The sequence below is a fragment of the Myotis lucifugus genome, unplaced genomic scaffold (genome assembly GCF_000147115.1).
Source record: "Myotis lucifugus unplaced genomic scaffold, Myoluc2.0 scaffold_80, whole genome shotgun sequence".
In the NCBI taxonomy this organism is placed as follows: Eukaryota; Metazoa; Chordata; class Mammalia; order Chiroptera; family Vespertilionidae; genus Myotis; species Myotis lucifugus.
The window spans coordinates 2,083,722-2,101,956 of record NW_005871128.1 but is presented as its reverse complement, the minus strand read 5'-3'; the positions used below and the strand labels follow the sequence as shown (position 1 = coordinate 2,101,956).

The 18,235-nt window shown below is 39.4% G+C and overlaps 1 protein-coding gene across 1 annotated transcript in view; it reads left to right on the top strand.

The window, feature by feature from the left end:
- The window catches only part of COL21A1 (collagen type XXI alpha 1 chain), a 110,030-nt gene that overhangs the window by 1,146 nt on the left and 90,649 nt on the right, over nt 1–18,235 (top strand). The window contains 3 exon segments of the mRNA XM_023755568.1: nt 4,967–5,518; nt 15,675–15,843; nt 15,933–16,149. Of these exon segments, the coding sequence (XP_023611336.1) occupies nt 4,967–5,518; nt 15,675–15,843; nt 15,933–16,149 (938 nt within the window).

The following is an 18,235-nucleotide window of genomic DNA, read 5'->3' as shown; positions in this document are numbered from 1 at the left end:
GCTATTTTTTTTTAATAGGGAAAAGAGATTCATAAAATTTAAGAGGCTTACCTAGTATCACATAGCTTGCAGGAGCTGTAACTAGTATTTAAACTATGCTTTTGATCTTCAGTCCTTTTCTTTTCTATGACATCTCTGATTCATTTCCCTAAGGAAAAGGTGTCTTGGAGTGCTATTTTGTCTGGTGTTTATAAATGGTGATATTTTCTTTTTGTACCCATGGTCTTAGCTAACCTTACAGTTATGAAATGTATACTTTATGGCTCTGGAAAGGGGTAGGAATTGCCAAGAATAACCCTGTAAGCATTTATAACCACAGAATCAAGAGGCACACAAACACTGGCAGGTCCAGACAGTAATGAATCTCAGTATTTAGGAAGGGCAACATTGAAGAGCTCTGCAAACACAACTTCCTGTCCTTCAAAACCTCAATAAAAGCATAACCCGAGACCAGTGTTCAAAAATAACAGAAGAGCTATTTCCCTTGGTTAGAAAAGTTGCCTCTGGACCAACTTCCACTCTGCTGTCCCTGCCCTGAACTCTGGCAGCGGTCGCATGGCAGAGGTTGTTGGATGGTGTGCCTTGTGCCCTTCTGCACTGCACCACCACCTTAGGAGTAACATCATAATCACACTTGTGTTTTTGAGACAAATCCATATTTTGGCAGATGTTTTTATTTTTAATAACACCTTGATTGTTAGACATGTTCACCTGATTACAGTGTTTATTGAGCTGGTTACTCTGATGGGTTACATTGAGGTAACTGTTAAATTAAGGACTCTTCATGTGAGCCTTGTCATCATCATCCCAGATATGATACGTAAGTAGGCAAAGATAAGGAAAAGAGAAGAAAGGAGAGAGTGAGGAAGCGGAAGAGAGGACAAGAGAGGGAGAGATTGACTGATAATTTACCGCTAAAGAGATACAAAAATACTAATTGTCACTAAACAATTCTTAGCCAATACCGTTCTTTGCAATTACATCTTATTTGAAAAGTATACAGAAAATAAATCATCCTTATAACTTTAAAGTGGGCCTCAGATCACAACTTAAGAGAGACCATTAATATGAGTAAAAGCACAAGACTTAAAATTTATTATCATATTACCTCGGCTCATCCCATATTATTCCAACCCATCAAATCCAGGGACATGGGATCCTTATCAGATGGGCCATGAGCAGTAGTATTTTTGCTGCTTTGAATTCAGAAGTTAGAGAAGGAGAAGGCAAATATAGCAGTTCCATCCTGCGAATTCTGTTGGCCATTTCAAACTGTTGGAGTTATCCAAACAAACCTTGTCTTTTGGCTGTGTCTGCCTCTCATCTCTGGACCTTCACTCTTGCTGTTCCCTTTGATTAGAATGTCCTCTTCACCTGGCCCAAGCTCTCCTTTCAGACATCAGGTTGCCTGTCGGCTTTCCCATACAACCTTCCTGAACTTTCCACAGTTAGGTTACTACCCTTCCTAAATGTTTTCATAATACTTTGTACTTTCCCTAACCAACCAGTTATCTATCTTACTACACCATGAGCTTTTTTGAGATATCTTATGTATCTTTGAAGGCAGTACCTTGCATGATATCAGACACAGAGTAGGTATTCAATATACATACACCAAAAGAATGAGACAGGTTTAGAGGCATGTTGTATGCTTTGGAAAAGAGAGTGAAGTTTTGTTGTTGTTGTTATTGTTGTTTTCTAAAAGTGCTTAGAACTTGTCCAGATATAACTTCCACCAGAGTTAGTTTTTTTCTCCAATAGAACTATAAGATGTGCTGATCACACAGTTTCCTTGTTTCTTGAAACAAGAATTTTTATGGAGAAAGGAATAGATTTATAACTTTGAATATAGATTCACTTAGCACAAGCCAATGTTTTGGCTACATTATTTGCTGAAGATGAGAGATCAGACCTTTAAAAACTCATTTGCATGTAGTGAAAGAGTGATGGCTTTGGTGATCTTGGTTCATTTAACTTTTATGAACTACTAGAGGCCCAGTGCACAAAAATTTGTGCACTTGGGGGGGAGAGGGGGGTCCCTCAGCCCATTCTGTGCCCTATCACAGTCTGGACCCCTCGGGAGATAACGACCTGCTGGCTTAGGCCTGCTCCCGGGTGGCAGAGGGCAGGCCCAATCCCTAGGTGCAGCCCCTGGTCGGGCTCAGAGTAGGGCCGATTGGGGAGTTGGGACGCTGCCCCCTGTCATGACAGAGCAGGGCGGATCGGGAGGTTGCGATGCCACCCCTAGTCACGCTCAGGGTACAGCCGATTGGGGGGTTGGGGCACCGCCCCCTGTCACACTCAAGGCAGGGTCGATAGGGAAGTTGCCACGCCACCCCCTGTCATGCACAGAGCAGGGCCCATGAGGGGGGTTGGGGCTCCGTCCCCTGTCACACACAGAGCAGGGCCGATCAGGGGGTTGAGGAGCTCCCCCCTGTCACATACAGAGCAGGGCTGATCAGGGGGTTGAGGAGCTCCCTCCGTCACTAACAGAGTAGAGCCAATAGGGGAGTTGGGGCACCGCCCCCTGTCACACACAGCAGGGCGGATCAGGGGGTTGGGGCGCTGCCCCCTGTCATGCACAGAGCAGGGCCGATCAGGGGGTTGAGGAGCTCCCCCTGTCACGCACAGAGCAGGGCCCATCAGGGGGTTGGGGAGCTCCCCACTGTCACACACAGAGCAGGGCCCATCAGGGGGTTGGGGAGCTCCCCCCTGTCACTCACAGAGTAGGGCGGATAGGGGAGTTGGGGCAACGCCCCCTGTCACACACAGAGCAGGGCGGATCAGGGGGTTGGGGCACCACCCTCTATCACCCATAGAGCAGGGCTGATCAGGGGGTTGGAGCGCCGCCACTGTCACACTCAGGGCAGGGCCAATGGGGAGGTTATGGCTCTTCCCCATCACACACAGAGCAGGGCCCGTGGCGGGGGGGGTTGGGGCACCGCCCTCTATCACCCACAGAGCAGGGCTGATCAGGGCTGATCAGGCGCTGCACCCTGTCACACACAGAGTAGGGCCGATAGGGGAGTTGGGGCACCGCCCCCTGTCACACACAGAGCAGGGCCCATCAGGGGGTTTGGGAGCTCCCCCCTGTCACACACAGAGTAGGGCCGATAGGGGAGTTGGGCACCGCCCCCTGTCACACACAGAGCAGGTCCCATCAGGGTTTTGGGAGCTCCCCCCTGTCACACACAGAGTAGGGCCGATAGGGGAGTTGGGGCACCGCCCCCTGCCACACACAGAGCCGCAGGGCGATCAGGGGGTTGGGGAGCTCCCCCCTGTCACGAACAGAGCAGGGCGGATAGGGAGGTTGTGGCCCCGCCCCCTGTCACACACAGAGCCGCAGGGTGATCAGGGGGTTTGGGCGCTGCCCCCTGTCACGCTGATCCCGGTGCCAGGAGGCCTCGTGGCTCCACTGATCCCGGTGCTGGGAGGCATATTACCCTTTTACTATATAGAATAGAGGCCTGGTGCATGGGTGGGGGCCAGCTGGTTTGCCCTGAAGGGTGTCCTGGATCAGGGTGGGGGTCCCCACTGGGGTGCCTGGCCAGCCTGGCTGAGGGGCTGAGGGCTGTTTTCAGGCTGGCGGGTGACTGAAGCTCCAAACCACTCCTTTTTTTCTTTATTCTGGGCCAGCTTTAGCTCTGAGGCCTCGGCTCTGGCCTTTGTTTACTTTCTGTAATTGATACAATGTTGCGGTCCGGCTGGCTGAAGCCCGGCTGACTAAAGCGGGTTTCTGGGGTTTTGTTTAGCTTCTATATTTGCAACATAGTTGCTTAGAGTTGCAGCTGAGAGGCCGGCAAGTGAGGCGGGGAACGTTGGAGTCCGCCGTCACTGGAGCAAGCAAGGCTCCCTGTTTGCTTCAGTGCATGGCTGCCGGCCGCCATCTTGGCTGGCAGTTAATTTGCATATCGCCCTGATTAGCCAATGAGAAGGGTAGCAGATGTACGGCTAATTACCATGTTTCTCTTTTATTAGATAGGATATTAAAGAATATGGATCTTTTAATGGCTGCTGAGTCCTGAAGTTGGCAGAAAGTTGTTGTTTTTTTAATTTCTTTCTCCCTATTAATTGGTTTATATATATTGGTAAATATTTCTGGTAGTATTAAATAAAACATATTTTGTTGATAACTTAAAACAATGTTGGTGTATAGCTGAAAACCAGGCATTTATTTATTTTCATTTATTCAATGGGGAAATAGAATAAAATGCTGCTTTATGATAGGTAATACTTGTACAACAAAGAAATATCTAGATATCATGGTCATATACAGCATACATATTTTATTCCTCATTTTAAAGCTCAATCATTCATTTAAAAAAATAAAATATCAACCAAAGCAATAGCCCTCATTTACAAAGATTTTTCATGAGCTAAGCAGTGTATCTTAATCTTCACAAAGCTGCTATAGTTACTATGATCTTTAAAAAAAATCAGCTTTATTGGGGTATAATTGACATGTAACTTTTAAAATATTTAAAATATTCATTGTAGTGAATTGACATACACATGAATTGGGAAAGAATTCAGTCTATCTGGTTAATTAAAAAATCATGTTTTTAAAACATTCCACTTTTTGCTTTTTATATAACAAACTAGAGGCCCTGTGCACAAATTCATGCATGGCTGGGGGGGCAGGGGGTGTCCCTCAGCCTGGCCTGCACCCTCTCCAATCTGGGACTCCTGCCTGCCTGATTGCCCCTAACTGCTCTCCCCTGCCTGCCTGATTGCTCCTAACTGCTCTCCCCTGCCGACCTGATTGCCCTAACTGCTCTCCCCTGCCAGCCTGATCCCCCTAATTGCTCTCCCTGGCCGACCAGCCTGATCACCTCTAACCGCCTCTGCCTTGGCCCCTGCCACCGTGGCTTTGTCCAGAAGGATGTCTGGAAGATGTCCGGTCTATTAGCATATTACCCTTTTATTAGTATAGATGCTCACTGACGACTTTTTTTTTTACACTTAGGTTGTCGTACTGCTCCAACAGATTTAGTTTTCATCTTAGATGGTTCTTACAGTGTTGGCCCAGAAAGCTTTGAAATAGTGAAAAAGTGGCTTGTCAACATCACAAAAAACTTTGACATAGGACCCAAGTTTATTCAGGTGGGAGTGGTCCAATATAGTGACTACCCCGTACTGGAGATTCCTCTTGGAAGACATGATTCGGGAGAGAATTTGGTGGCAGCAATGGAATCCATACATTACTTAGGAGGAAACACAAGAACAGGGAAGGCCATCCAGTTTGCACTTGATTACCTTTTTGCCAAGTCCTCACGATTTCTGACTAAGATTGCAGTAGTACTTACGGATGGTAAATCCCAAGACGAAGTCAAAGAAGCAGCAGAAGCAGCAAGAGACAATAAAATAACATTATTTGCCATCGGTGTTGGTTCAGAAACAGAAGATGCAGAACTTAGAGCTATTGCCAACAAGCCTTCATCTACGTATGTGTTTTATGTTGAAGACTATATTGTGATATCCAAAATAAGGGAGGTGATGAAGCAGAAACTTTGTGAAGGTAAGCCTTAATATAATTTGGAAACAATTAATAACTGCACTTTCTTACATTTTGGCATAGCTCATTTATTTACACTTGTATAGTTATTTTTAATATCAAATAATTATGTTAGAATTGAGGTGAACAAAAATTTTTTATGGATAAGTTTTGTGTTTAGAAACACTTATAAAATCTATAGTTGGATAATAAAATATTTTGTTATATTTGTTGTTTTACCTTTCAATTGCAACATGTCTGTTGTAGAGATGGTAGAAAATAAAGACACATAAAGAATAAAAATATATGTAAACTACACATGATCATATCACTCCTATTAATGAGTTCTTTTCTCCTTTTTTATTTTGGCCTTTTTCTTTTCTCTCTCTCTCTCTCTCTTTTTTTTTTTTTTTTTTTTTAGTTCAGATTGTCTGAGAGTTTATTCATGTGACTAAGTAAGGATAGTATTGTACATATAATTTAATACCCAATTTTCATATTATTACATACTTTATTGTTGTGTGTATAATTTGCATACTATTAACATGTTAGCAGACAATCTCCTAAGATTATTTATTTAATAATCTCTATTTTTATATATTTAGTTCATTTCTACATTTTTCTATTATAAAAACAGGGAATATTCTTGAACATAATTCTGAATGAGAATCTTTCATTATTTTTTCAAAGAAAGATCACATTACTAACTTTTTTTATTGATTTCAGAGAGGAAGGGAGAGGGATATAGAAACCTACATCAGTGATGAGAGAGAATCATTGATCAGCTGGCTTCTGCACGCCCCCTATTGTACTATGACCTCCTGGTTCATAGGTTGACACTGAACCACTGTGCCACACTGGTGGGGAAAATTACTAATATTTTTAAAGCTCTGGAAAAATGTTGCAAATTGTACTTGAGAGACAAATGGAACTTCCATCTGCAGTGAGAGAACATTTGGAAATATAGTGCTTACCAGTTTATTTATTACTAGAGGCCCAGTGCACAAAAATTTGTGCACTCGGCGGGGAGGGTCCCTCAGCCTGGCCTGTGCCCTCTCACAATCTGGGACCCTCAGGGGATGACCACCTGCTGGCTTAGGCCTGCTCCCCGGGGGATTGGGCCTAAGCTGGCAATCAGACATCCCTCTGGCAGGCCGGCAGCCCTCAGGGGATGTCCACTTGCCAGCAGGGAGCAGACCTAAGCTGCAGTCGGACATCCTAAGCACTGCTGAGGAGGCAGGAGAGGCTCCCACCACCACCACTGTACTGGCAGCCATTAGCCTGGCTTGAGGCTGAGCAGAGCTCCTCATGTGGGAGCACACTGACCACCAGAGGGCAGCTCCTGCATTGAGCGTCTGCCCCTGGTGGTCAGTGTGTGTCATAGTGACCAGTCATTCCCAGTCTTTCTGCTGTTAGGGTCAGTTTGCATATTACCCTTTTACTATATAGGATAGAGGCCTGGTGCACGGGTGGGGGCCGGCTGGTTTTCCCTGAAGGGTGTCCCGGATCAGGGTGGGGGGTCCGCTTGGGTGCCTGGCCAGCCTGGATGAGGGGCTGAGGGCTGTTTTCAGGCTGGTGGGTGACTGAAGCTCCCAGCCTCTCCTTTTTTTCTTTTTTTTCTTTTTTATTCTGGGATTTATTTACCTTCTATAATTGAAACTTTGTTGCCATCACTGGAGCTGAGAGCCGGCTCCTACTCGCTCCAGCTCTGAGGCCACGGCCTGCTGAAAGCAAGTACCTGGGGTTTGTTTAGCTTTTATAATTGAAACTTTGTTGCTTTCGGAGCTCAGAGCTGGGCCGCGGCAGGCGGGGAACCTTGGCTTCCTCCATCACTGGAGCAAGCAAGCCTCCTGCTCGCTTCAGCTGCGTGGCTGCCGGTCGCCATCTTGGTTGGGTTAATTTGCATATCACGCTGATTAGCCAATGGGAGGTGTAGCGAAGGTACGGTCAATTACCATGTTTGTCTATTATTAGATAGGATGTATATGTCATACCATAAAATCTAACTTCATGATGACTCCATGGTATGGGAAAATTCCAATTTCTGTTAAACATTTACTTATGATCAGATTATTTTGGGGGAGGTAATTTGTTCAAATCTTTTATTTTTAACATTAATGGCATTTAATATATCATATACCTAGAAAAATAATATTCACGTAAAATGGAAAGACTTTTTAATCCAGTTTACTATCAGAAATTCCAAAACTTGATTAGTTCACATTTGATAGAAAAATTTCAAAAATTATTGTGGCTTAGAAAAAAATTAATTCCTCTATTTTAAAAAGTATTTGTTTGGGGGATATGGTAAATAAAAACATTTTAAAGTTTTTTAAATGACTTAAATTAAGCATATTCTTTAAATGAACTTTTAAAAAGGTACTATAACAAGTGTAAATAGTCATCACAGTTATTCTCTTTATGAATCTCTAACAGTAAGACTGTGTTGACTTTTGTCATCTTGAACAGGCTGGGATTTAGATTTTTAATATATTGTCAAAATACAATATTTGGTTTTGAAAGTAGATATATTTCATTATTAAAATAGACTTCATGGTGAGATATCACTTACCATTGATTTTTATCCTAAAACACAAGTTTGATTAAATATGTCTGCTCAATATTTGCTTCATAGTTTTGTTTTCTGTTGATATATATTTTGGCAAATGCATTTTATTTTAAAAATTCTAATTACCCATGAAAGAGTAACTGTGCTTAAAAGGAGTATAATTTTTTTTTAGCTAAAATGTACAATCTGTAAAAAACAAAAAAACAAATTTGAAATCTTGCCAAATATTTTTTCATCCACACTCAAAAAAGAATGTAGATAATGTCCATGTCTATTCAGTTCACATATATGCTGTACTGTAGCTATCTTATAAAGTATAGTCTTTGAAATCATGCTTATGGAATATATGGCCTTTTTGTACTTGACTTTTTATACTATGTTGTGATAATTGACTAAATTATCATTGTTTTATTGCAGCAGCCTCACATCATGTAATTTACATTTGAATTACTTGACAATTCCATATTTTGACAAATAATTAGCTTCTACTTTGAGGTTCTCAGCATGTACAATTACCATTTCCTAATGCTGTTTGCTTTTATGCTCTACTGTGGTTGATCCACAGTGAACAAAATATTATTTATATCACTAGAGGCCCGATGCACAAAAATCGTGCAAGAGTAGGCCCTCACAGCCCTGGCTGCCTCGTGGCCCTGCGGTCCCGCCCCCCGCCCACTGGTCGTTCTGGAAGGTTGTCTGGAAGGTCATTCTGTGGTCCGGTCTAATTAGCATATTAGCTCTTTATTATATAAGATTGTTCCCATATGGATTATTTCATCTTCCCTGACCTATTATTTCCCTTGAGGTGTATTCTGCACTGCATTCCTTATTTCAGGTCCACTTTTTGTTGATGAGCAATGGTTTCTTTATTGTCTCAGAGTCTAACATTTATTTCTTTTGTTTTCTATTATGTTTTCTTAATTTTTTAAATTTTAAATTAGAGTTTACATTCAATATTATGAATGTAAAGTACCATGCTGTACTTTACAATCCCATGATTATTCTGTAACTACCAATTTATACTTCTTAATCCCTTCACCTTTTTCACCCAGTCCCTCTTCCCCCTCCCATCTAGAAACCATCAGTCTGTTCTCTCTCTGAGTCTGTTTCAGTTTTGTTCATTTATTTTGTTCTTTAGATTCCACATAATTGAAATCATACCATATTTATCTTTCTCTGACTGAATTATTTCACTGAGTATAATACCCTCTAGGTCCATCCATGCTATTGCAAAAGGCAAAATTCCATTCTTGTTTATGACTGAGTAATATTTCATTGAATATTTGTACCAAAACTTTTTAAAAAATTTTATCTTTATTGTTGAAAGTATTACAGATGTCTCCTTTGCTTGTTTTTTTCCCCTCCATTGACCCCCTCCAACCTGTACCCACCCCTCCCAGGCCTTCACCACTCTATTGTCTGTGTCCATAGGTTATGCATATATCCATATAACTTCTCTGGCAATCTCTCCCCACTTGGTATCATTTCAATCTTCGTAAATATGTTGAGAATTGTGTTTTGACCTAACATGTTTTTTCTTGGAGAATGTTGTTTGTGTTTAAGAATGTGTACTTGCTGTTGTGTGGTGGGATGTTCTGCATATGTCTGTTAGATTCATTTGATCTGTAGTGTTTTTCACATCCTTTGTTTCCTTTTTGATCTTCTGTCTGGATGTTCTATTTATTATCCAAAGTGAAGCATTTAAATCCCTTACTATTATTATGTTATTGTATATTTCCCCCCTCAGTTATATATATATATATATGTATTTAGAGTTATTATATCTTTTATTTCTTGCTGGCAAATTGACCTTCTTATCATTAAATAATGTCCTTCTTTGTCTCTTTTGACAGTTTTGACTCAAAGCCTGTTTTATCTGATATAAGTATGAACACCTTTGCTCTCTTTTGGTTACTATTTGCATGGAGTATTTTTTCCCATCCTTTTACTTTTTACTTGTGTGTGTCCTTAATTAGAAAGTACATGTCTTATAGACAGCATATAGTTGAATTTTGGTGTTTTTAAAAACACATTTAACCAGTCTGTGTCTTTTTATTGGTGAGTTTAATTCATTTACATCTGAACTAATTACTGACAGGGAAAGATTTCATATTGCTCTTTTGTTGTTTGCTGTCATATAGCCTTTTTGTTGTTCTTTTCTCTCTTGTGGTCTTCCTCTGTGTTTCATTGATTATTTTTGTAGTGACATGCTTTGATTTGTTTTTCACTTTCATTTGTATAGGTTTTTTTCTTTGTGGTTACCATGGGGGTTACATTAAACATTATACTGTTATAAAAATCTATTTTAAGCTGATAATATCTTAACTTCAATCACATACAAATACTCTACATTGTTGCATCTCCCTGCCCCTCTCACACTTTGTTATTGATGCCACAAATTACATCATCTTATATGTGTATCCATTATCATTTTTACAGTTATAGTTATTGTTTAAACTTTTATCTTTTAACTTTTCTATCAGAATTAAGTTATTTACATACCACCCTTATAGCATTTTAATATTCTGAATCTATATGTTTACTTTTACCAGCAATTTTAATACTTTTCACTACTTTTGTATTGCTATTTAATGTTCTTTCAGTTCAACTTGGAGGACTTTGTCAGCATTTCTTGTAAGACAGGTCTAGTGGTGATGAACTTCATTAGTTTTTTTTAAATCTGAGAAAGTGTTTATTTCTTATTCATTTTTTGAAGGACACTTTTTCCGGCTATACTATTTTGGTTGGTAGTTTTTTTTTTTCATTTCAGCACTTTGAATTTATCATCCCATTCCCTTGTGGCCTGCTAGGTTTCTACTGAGAAATCCACTGATACTCTTATTGGGATACCCTTGTCATAAGGAGTTGCTTTCTCTTGATGCTTTCAAAATTCTCTCTTTGTCTCTGGATGTCCATTTTCTTTCTCAGACTTGAGAAAGTTTTGGCTATTATTTTTAAAACTAGGGGCTCAGTGCATGAATTTGTGCACCTTGAAAGGAACTGTGGGCCACGAGGCTGCAGCAGCCCATTCTCCATGCCCCTGCCTGTCCCTTTCCTCTGCAGCCCCCAGTTCCCTGTCTGCAGCAGCCCTGCTCTCACTGCCACTCCCACGTGCTAATGGCACCAGCTCTGCTCACACCCGCTAATGGTGCAGAGTGATTGGGGTTGGTGGGTGTGAGCGGCAGCTTTGGCACTGGCTGCGGGTGTGAGTGGGGCTGGTTCTGGCAGCAGGTGCGAGTGCCAGGCGGGGCCACAGTGCATAGGAGCAAAGAATTTTCAGTAACCACCAGAGGCTTGCCCCAATGACGGCAACCAGTGCCCCTCCTTGCTCTGGCGTCCCCGCTCACCTGCTCCACCATCCTGCTGCAGCTGATGCCCACCATGTCCCACACACCCCCTCCTTGGTGGTCAGCACACGTCATAGTGACGGTTGTTCAGTTGTTCCGCCATTCGGTCTATTTGCATATTAGCCTTTTATTATATAGGATAAGCTTTGTCCTTTCTTCTTCTGCAACTCCCATCCTATGTATACTGGTCTAGCTGATTGTGTCCCATAGAGTCCTTTAGGGTTTTCTAAATTTTTCTCATTCTTTAAAAAATTTGTCCCTCTGCCTGGATAATTGCAGATGACCTGTCTTCAAGATTGCTGGTTCTTTTTTTCTCTTTGATAAGTCTGATTTCAAACCCCTGTAGTCAGTTTTTTCATTTGGTTATTGTGTACTTCAGCTTCATATTTCTGTTGGTTCCTCTTTATATTTTCTGCCTCTTTGTTGATACTTTTATTTTGCTCATACATTATTTTCTTAAATTTATAAAGTATCTTTATGATGGCTATTGTGAATTCTTTGTCAGATAATATACTTCCCTTCATTTAGGATTGGTATCTGGAGAGTTATTTTGTTCTTTCAATTGGGTCATGTTTTCCTGTTTCTTTTTCTATCTCATAGTCTTGTTTTGGGATCCACACATTTGAAAAAAGAGTCACCTCTCCCAGCCTTTACCAATTGGCTTTGTACAGGGGAGTCTGACACCAATCTGTCTGACTAGAGATTCTGTGGGCCTCTGAACCCTTTTTAAGGAGGTTGGGGGATGATATTTCTCTGGGCCTGTGTGAGTAATTTCTTAATTAGGGAGGCTTGCTGGTTTCTTTTCCAGGCACTCATAATCTCTCACTCCCTTTGGTGTCTGTCTGCGACACTTCAAGTTCTCTAGTTCTTTAGTCATAACTTCCCCACTTTTTCTTGTTCTCAATGACTACCAGGCAACCACATATGCTGGTTTCCTGTCAACATTCTTAGGCAAGACACATATCTTGTCAGGCAGCCCTTTAAAAAGCTGGAATACTGGAATCATGTTCCACTCATTTCTCTTCCTGTGAGGGAGAAGCCTCGAGTAGTGTGTCTTCTCCTGTTCCTGCTGATCCATGCAGCCACAGCAGTCCACCCCTCACTCTTCTTTGTTCTCAGTAGTCCACAGGCATCCAGATGATTCTGATTCCTTTATGCTCCAAGTGAGGCGAGGCAGGTACCAGTCTCTTGGGCAGCCTTCTGAGAAGCTGGAGTATTGGAAGCAAACTCTACTCCCCCTCACCTCCCCCTCGAGGGAGATGTCACAAGCTGGGGGATTTTCTCTTGGCACTTATTTGTATGGGCATTTATTTGTGGTGTAAACTGAAATTATAACTGTGTAGTCAACCATTTGTGAACTTAAGTCTTCCGTGTGTCTTTTTTGCACTTGCTCCTGAATGCACTATTTGTTTACCTAGATTATTCTATCTACCTATTATAGGTTTTATAGCAAGTTCCCAACTGAGTTTCTCTTAGCACTTGATTTTCCTGGTACTTAAAATTATAACTTTCAAGTTCCAGTTTTTATTTTTAGTTTCCATTCCCCTCTCTGAATGTGGTTGCATACTTATACATATATTTCTTTTTTCTACACAATGGAAATGTTAATTATTTGCCTGTTTTCTTTTCCCTTAAATTTATGCAAAAATTATTGGCTGGTAATCAAAATAGCATTTTCCTTTTCAGTTCCCATGTGTGAGGGTAGCCATATATATATCTATCTATATATATCTATACATATATATATATATATATCTATCTATCTATATATATCTATACATATAGATATATATATATATATAGATAGATATATAGATATAGATATAGATAGATATAGATAGATATATTGATATATTGATTTCAGAGAGGAAGGGAGAGGGGGAGGGAGATAGAAACATAAATGATGAGAGAGAATCATTGATTGGCTGCCTCCTGCACTCCCCACACTGGAGATCGAGCCCACAACCCGGGCATGTGCCCTGACTGGGAACCAAACCATGACTTCCTGGTTCATAGGTCGACGCTCAACCACTGAGCCACACTGGCTGGGCTGTAAGGGTAATCTTGTTCTCCTTGTAGGTGAGAAAATTGGGGAGAAGGTTATTCCTCCAAAAAATTATTTAAATACATTTTCCCTGAAGAGATGTGCCTAGGTGAACATGAAAACATGGCTATATTGTGGCTGTTAATTTATATTCCTGATTTCACAAACTGTCACACTGCTTTCTATAAATTCTGGGGAATTAGATTACAGTGCAAAGGATTTTATTATTGAAATTATGGATGCAATGTGTGCTTTATTCCCTTTGCTCACGTGCAATTATGGAGTTACAAAGCACTTTTGCATACATCACCACATTTGATTCTCAGACAATATGTAATCACCTGTGGAGATAATTACATATTCTCACTTCACAGATTAGAATCCAAGGTTCATGAGAGGTTATGAGAGAGGCTAAGGTCTAAATCTAAAGTTCTTGTATTAAGTCTGAGCTCTTTGCCCAGCATCTTATAACTTCTCATTTGTAAAGCAAATCGAAGGTGCAATTGAAATCTGAATATTCTTATGATGTAATGTTAAACACATTTTCTATTCAGCTGAACTTTTTTCTTTTGCAGTTTTAAATCAAATGCATTTGAAGTGATTGTTTTGTGTATCCTCCTCCTAAATACTGCCTCATAATGACAGGAAAATTTTAATTTTTTGCATTGGTTTATGATTTACAACTGTGTAATAGAGTATCCTACTTCTCATGTTTTCATATGGAGGGATTAGCTAGACCAGCTCTTTTGATCTCTCTTCCTGCTTTCTTTCACTCCTTATCCCTAAATGAGCAAAAGAGTTTTTGGATTAGTGCGTTTGATGAAAGTAATTGGTAGACCACAAGTGATCTTAGTGGGCAGAGCCTGCCCCTGAGGTGGGGTAGGACTAAATCAGCCTTGCATTGCTGGGAGGGTGTGCCTCATGAAATTCACTGAATCACACATCTAACCAACATCTTCTTTTTGCCTGATTTACCTATCTCCTCATGAGTTAGCTCCAAACTCTCCAGAGCAAGAAGGATGTGATTGGGTCCCTTCAAAATTTGTATCTTAAGACCTGAGAGGAAAAAAAAATACCTCTCTTCCCAGGGAAACATCCATCTGATTTTATTTATGTTAATCCTTTATTTCCAATATTCTGTGGTATAAGATATGACTGTACATTTTGGGCTAATGAAATTCATCTCATTACTTTTTATGGTGTTATAAATATAATGCCTTCCCCTTTCCCTAATGTTATGTAAGAGAGTGATTACTTTAAGGTATGTTTAGTGAAGTTTATTCTTGTTTTGTTCTGTTAGCTGCTCTATAAAATATAAGCAGTCATGCTCAATGTGTATGTTATATGAGGGCCTTGGAAGAATCTAAAAATATTACAACATTTCTACAGCATAACAGTTTAATAGCATTTCAACCATATAAAAATTTCCACCTCATTTGAGACACTAGTTTCCCAGAGAAGTGAAAGGCATATCATATTTTATAACTTACATAGATGACTGTATAATGCAAACTATAATTCTTCTTGTTAAGGAAATAGTTTTTACTTATTTATAAATGATTATTATAATATATAATGTCATTAATCATAGAAGAGATAATAGGCCCATTTTTAGAACTTTCGTGAACAGAAGACCCACAATTAAGTTTTTTCCAGAGTGACAGAACCAGTGATATTTAAACTGTAGAATTATAAACTGCTAGAACTGGAAAGGATATGAAGAACAACACTTTTTTTTACCCCTCAAATGCTAGGAATGCAAGAAAGGAATCTTAGGATTCATTTAGATCCCAGAAATTTCAGAGTTATCCAAGGTCTTGTGACTAATTAATAGTAAATCCTGGATGAGAATCATGAATCCTGTTTCAGTGTCCTCCTGCCTCTCCAAGTATTAGGTTGCTCCATATTCAAAATACATAGTAACTTATAAACTTCAGCATAGTGTTTAAAATAATCCATTAACAAATGTTCCTCTTGCATTTCTGTTTTATGTGTATCCCCTTTTAATGGGAGAAATGACAGTTGAGACTTCACTCTCGAATGCCAAAAAAAATTCCCATGTTTTCTCAGAAAATACACTTACATACATTGATATATATTTGCATGCATATATAGATTTTATAATTCTTATATTCTCTAGTATCCCTCTATTGATTTTCTTTTCTTATTGAAGTATTCCATGCTTAATCAACATTTACTGCTTTTGCGTTTGATTTATAGAATCTGTCTGTCCAACACGAATTCCAGTGGCAGCTAGAGATGAGAAGGGGTTTGATATTCTTTTAGGCTTGGGTGTAAAGAAAAAGGTTAAGAAAAGAATCCAGCTTTCACCAACAAAGATAAAAGGATATGAAGTAACATCAAAAGTTGATTTATCAGAATTCACAAGGTAAATGTTATGTGTTGATATATATTTTTTGATATGTCTATAGCTTTGTTGAGAATTCTTTAAGCTTATTTATGTTCTTCTTTTTCTAGCAATGTTTTTCCAGAAGGTCTTCCTCCATCATATGTATTTGTCTCCACTCAGAGATTTAAGGTCAAGAAAATATGGGATTTATGGAGAATTTTAACCATTGATGGAAGGCCACAAATAGCAGTTACCTTAAATGGTGTGGATAAAACACTACTATTTACAACGACCAGCGTGGTTAATGGCTCACAAGTGGTCACCTTTGTTGACCCTCGAGTTAAGGTAATGATGCCTGGATATGATTATGCTATTCATGAGGAAACACTGTTAGGTTTATGTGTATTGGGGGAAGAGAGCTATAATTTTAACATGACTGGAAAGATATCAGCTTCAGATTTCAATGTTGCTTTATTGAAAGAAAAAACAAAGGAAGGAAAATTCTTTTTTTAAATATATTTTTATTGATTTCAGAGAGGAAGGGAAAAATAGAAACATCAATAATGAGAGAGAATAATTGATTGGCTGCCTCCTGCATGCCCCACATTGCGGATCGAGCCCACAACCTGGATATGTACCCTGACCAATAATTGAACCGTGGCCTCCTGGTTCATAGGTGGATGCTCAACCACTGAGCCATGCCATCTGGGCAGGAAAATTCTTTCTTAATCCATGTGGAATTTAGGGGTGGGAGGAACTAACATTTTTGAATTTCTGCTACTAAGTGCCAGGCACATTGAATTGTAATAACCACCCAAAGAAGAACCTGTTGTTCCCATTTTACAGACAAGGAACCAAGTTCAGAGATATTAAGTTCCTACTCCAAGTAACAGAGCTAGTTAAGTGGTGACAATAGAAACTGAATTTAGGTCTGGTCATTTTCATAGCCCATGTTGGTCTGTTTTACATGGCCATGTCCCATAGGATATTGAAATAAAGACATTTGTTAGAACATTAAATACAGGCAGAAAATGGATGCAGAATTCACATTAATTGTAAGGACATTTTATTCCCCATAAAGGGATATATTTAATAAAATCAATATACTAAAAATAAAAATGTATTTTCTAAGTCATGTGTTCAGAATACAGATGTGATGATAAAAGCAATCAAGTTTTGATATTTATTATAATTATGAAAGTCTGACGATGTATATAATTTAGGAAATGTACAAAGTTATATGTAAAATTATGCATTTATATAATTTCTTCAATTGGTAAATAGATTAAATTTTAAAAAATTGTTGTCTGCCATTTTCACTAAAGGCAATGTTCTAGGTTCTATGAAAAATGAAAAATAAATAAGGATTGTTTCTTTCCTTCAAGGAGCTTATTTATAATGAAAGATTTAAGGCTTCTGATATCTAATAGAAGTATATCATAGTTAGCAGAGTGTGGAGGGAAAAGTGGATTCTAATACAAAATATGAGAAAATCTTCATAAATGATATGGTTTTTGGACTGACCTTGAAGCATGTTTGTAGAGGATTTTGATGGAGAAACATAAGGACACATTAGGTCAATAGTTCAATATTGAATAGTCATGTGTTGTACAATTCAGAATTTTTATGTAGAGAATGGAAATTTGCATCCCCTGTGTTTAGAGTATAAGATGCATGAAAGAAGGGACTAGCAAGTTATGAGCTCAACTTGTGGGGACCTGGAAAGCCACCCAAAGGGGTATGGACTTCTCTTGACCATAGATGTATTCCATTCAAAAGTCTTGACCATAGATGTGTCATGGTGAAAGAAACTCTCTCCTCTCTTTTTCTTTTTTTCTTTCATAAGCAATACTTTCAAGTCTATCTTGGAATTGTGTTAGATTCTGGAAATAAGAAAATAAGATGGGGCATGTTCGGTGACAAAACTCCAGTGAGAGAGATGAATGGAGGTATGAAGGATAGCCTGGAGAGGGAAGGGTTTGAGATAGAGATATGTTTGAAAATTATTCAAATAAAGCAAGCTACTCATGAGCCTAACTTATGTCAGTGAGAATGGACATGAAGAAGTGAATTTCAATCATGTTTAGGAGACATATTTGGTAGAACTTTGCACCTATTTGTTATTGACACTGAGAAGGAGGTAAAGAAACTTGTTTTGGTTTAGAAACTGAAGATACTGTGATATAAAGAAAATAAGGAAAAGAAAGTTTGGGGGATAGTTCAAGTTTGTTTTGTAATATACTCTGTCAGGCTGATTGTGAGACATCCTGGCAAATTTTTCTAGCAGTATTGGAATTATAGGTACCATATGTTGATGTAAGTATGGGAATTCGTTCATAGAAGTAATAATTGACCTGTAGGAATGGATGAGATAGTCAAAGAGGAGAGTGAAAGATGTCAAGGACAGACTTGTGGGGAATGTCTCAACAAA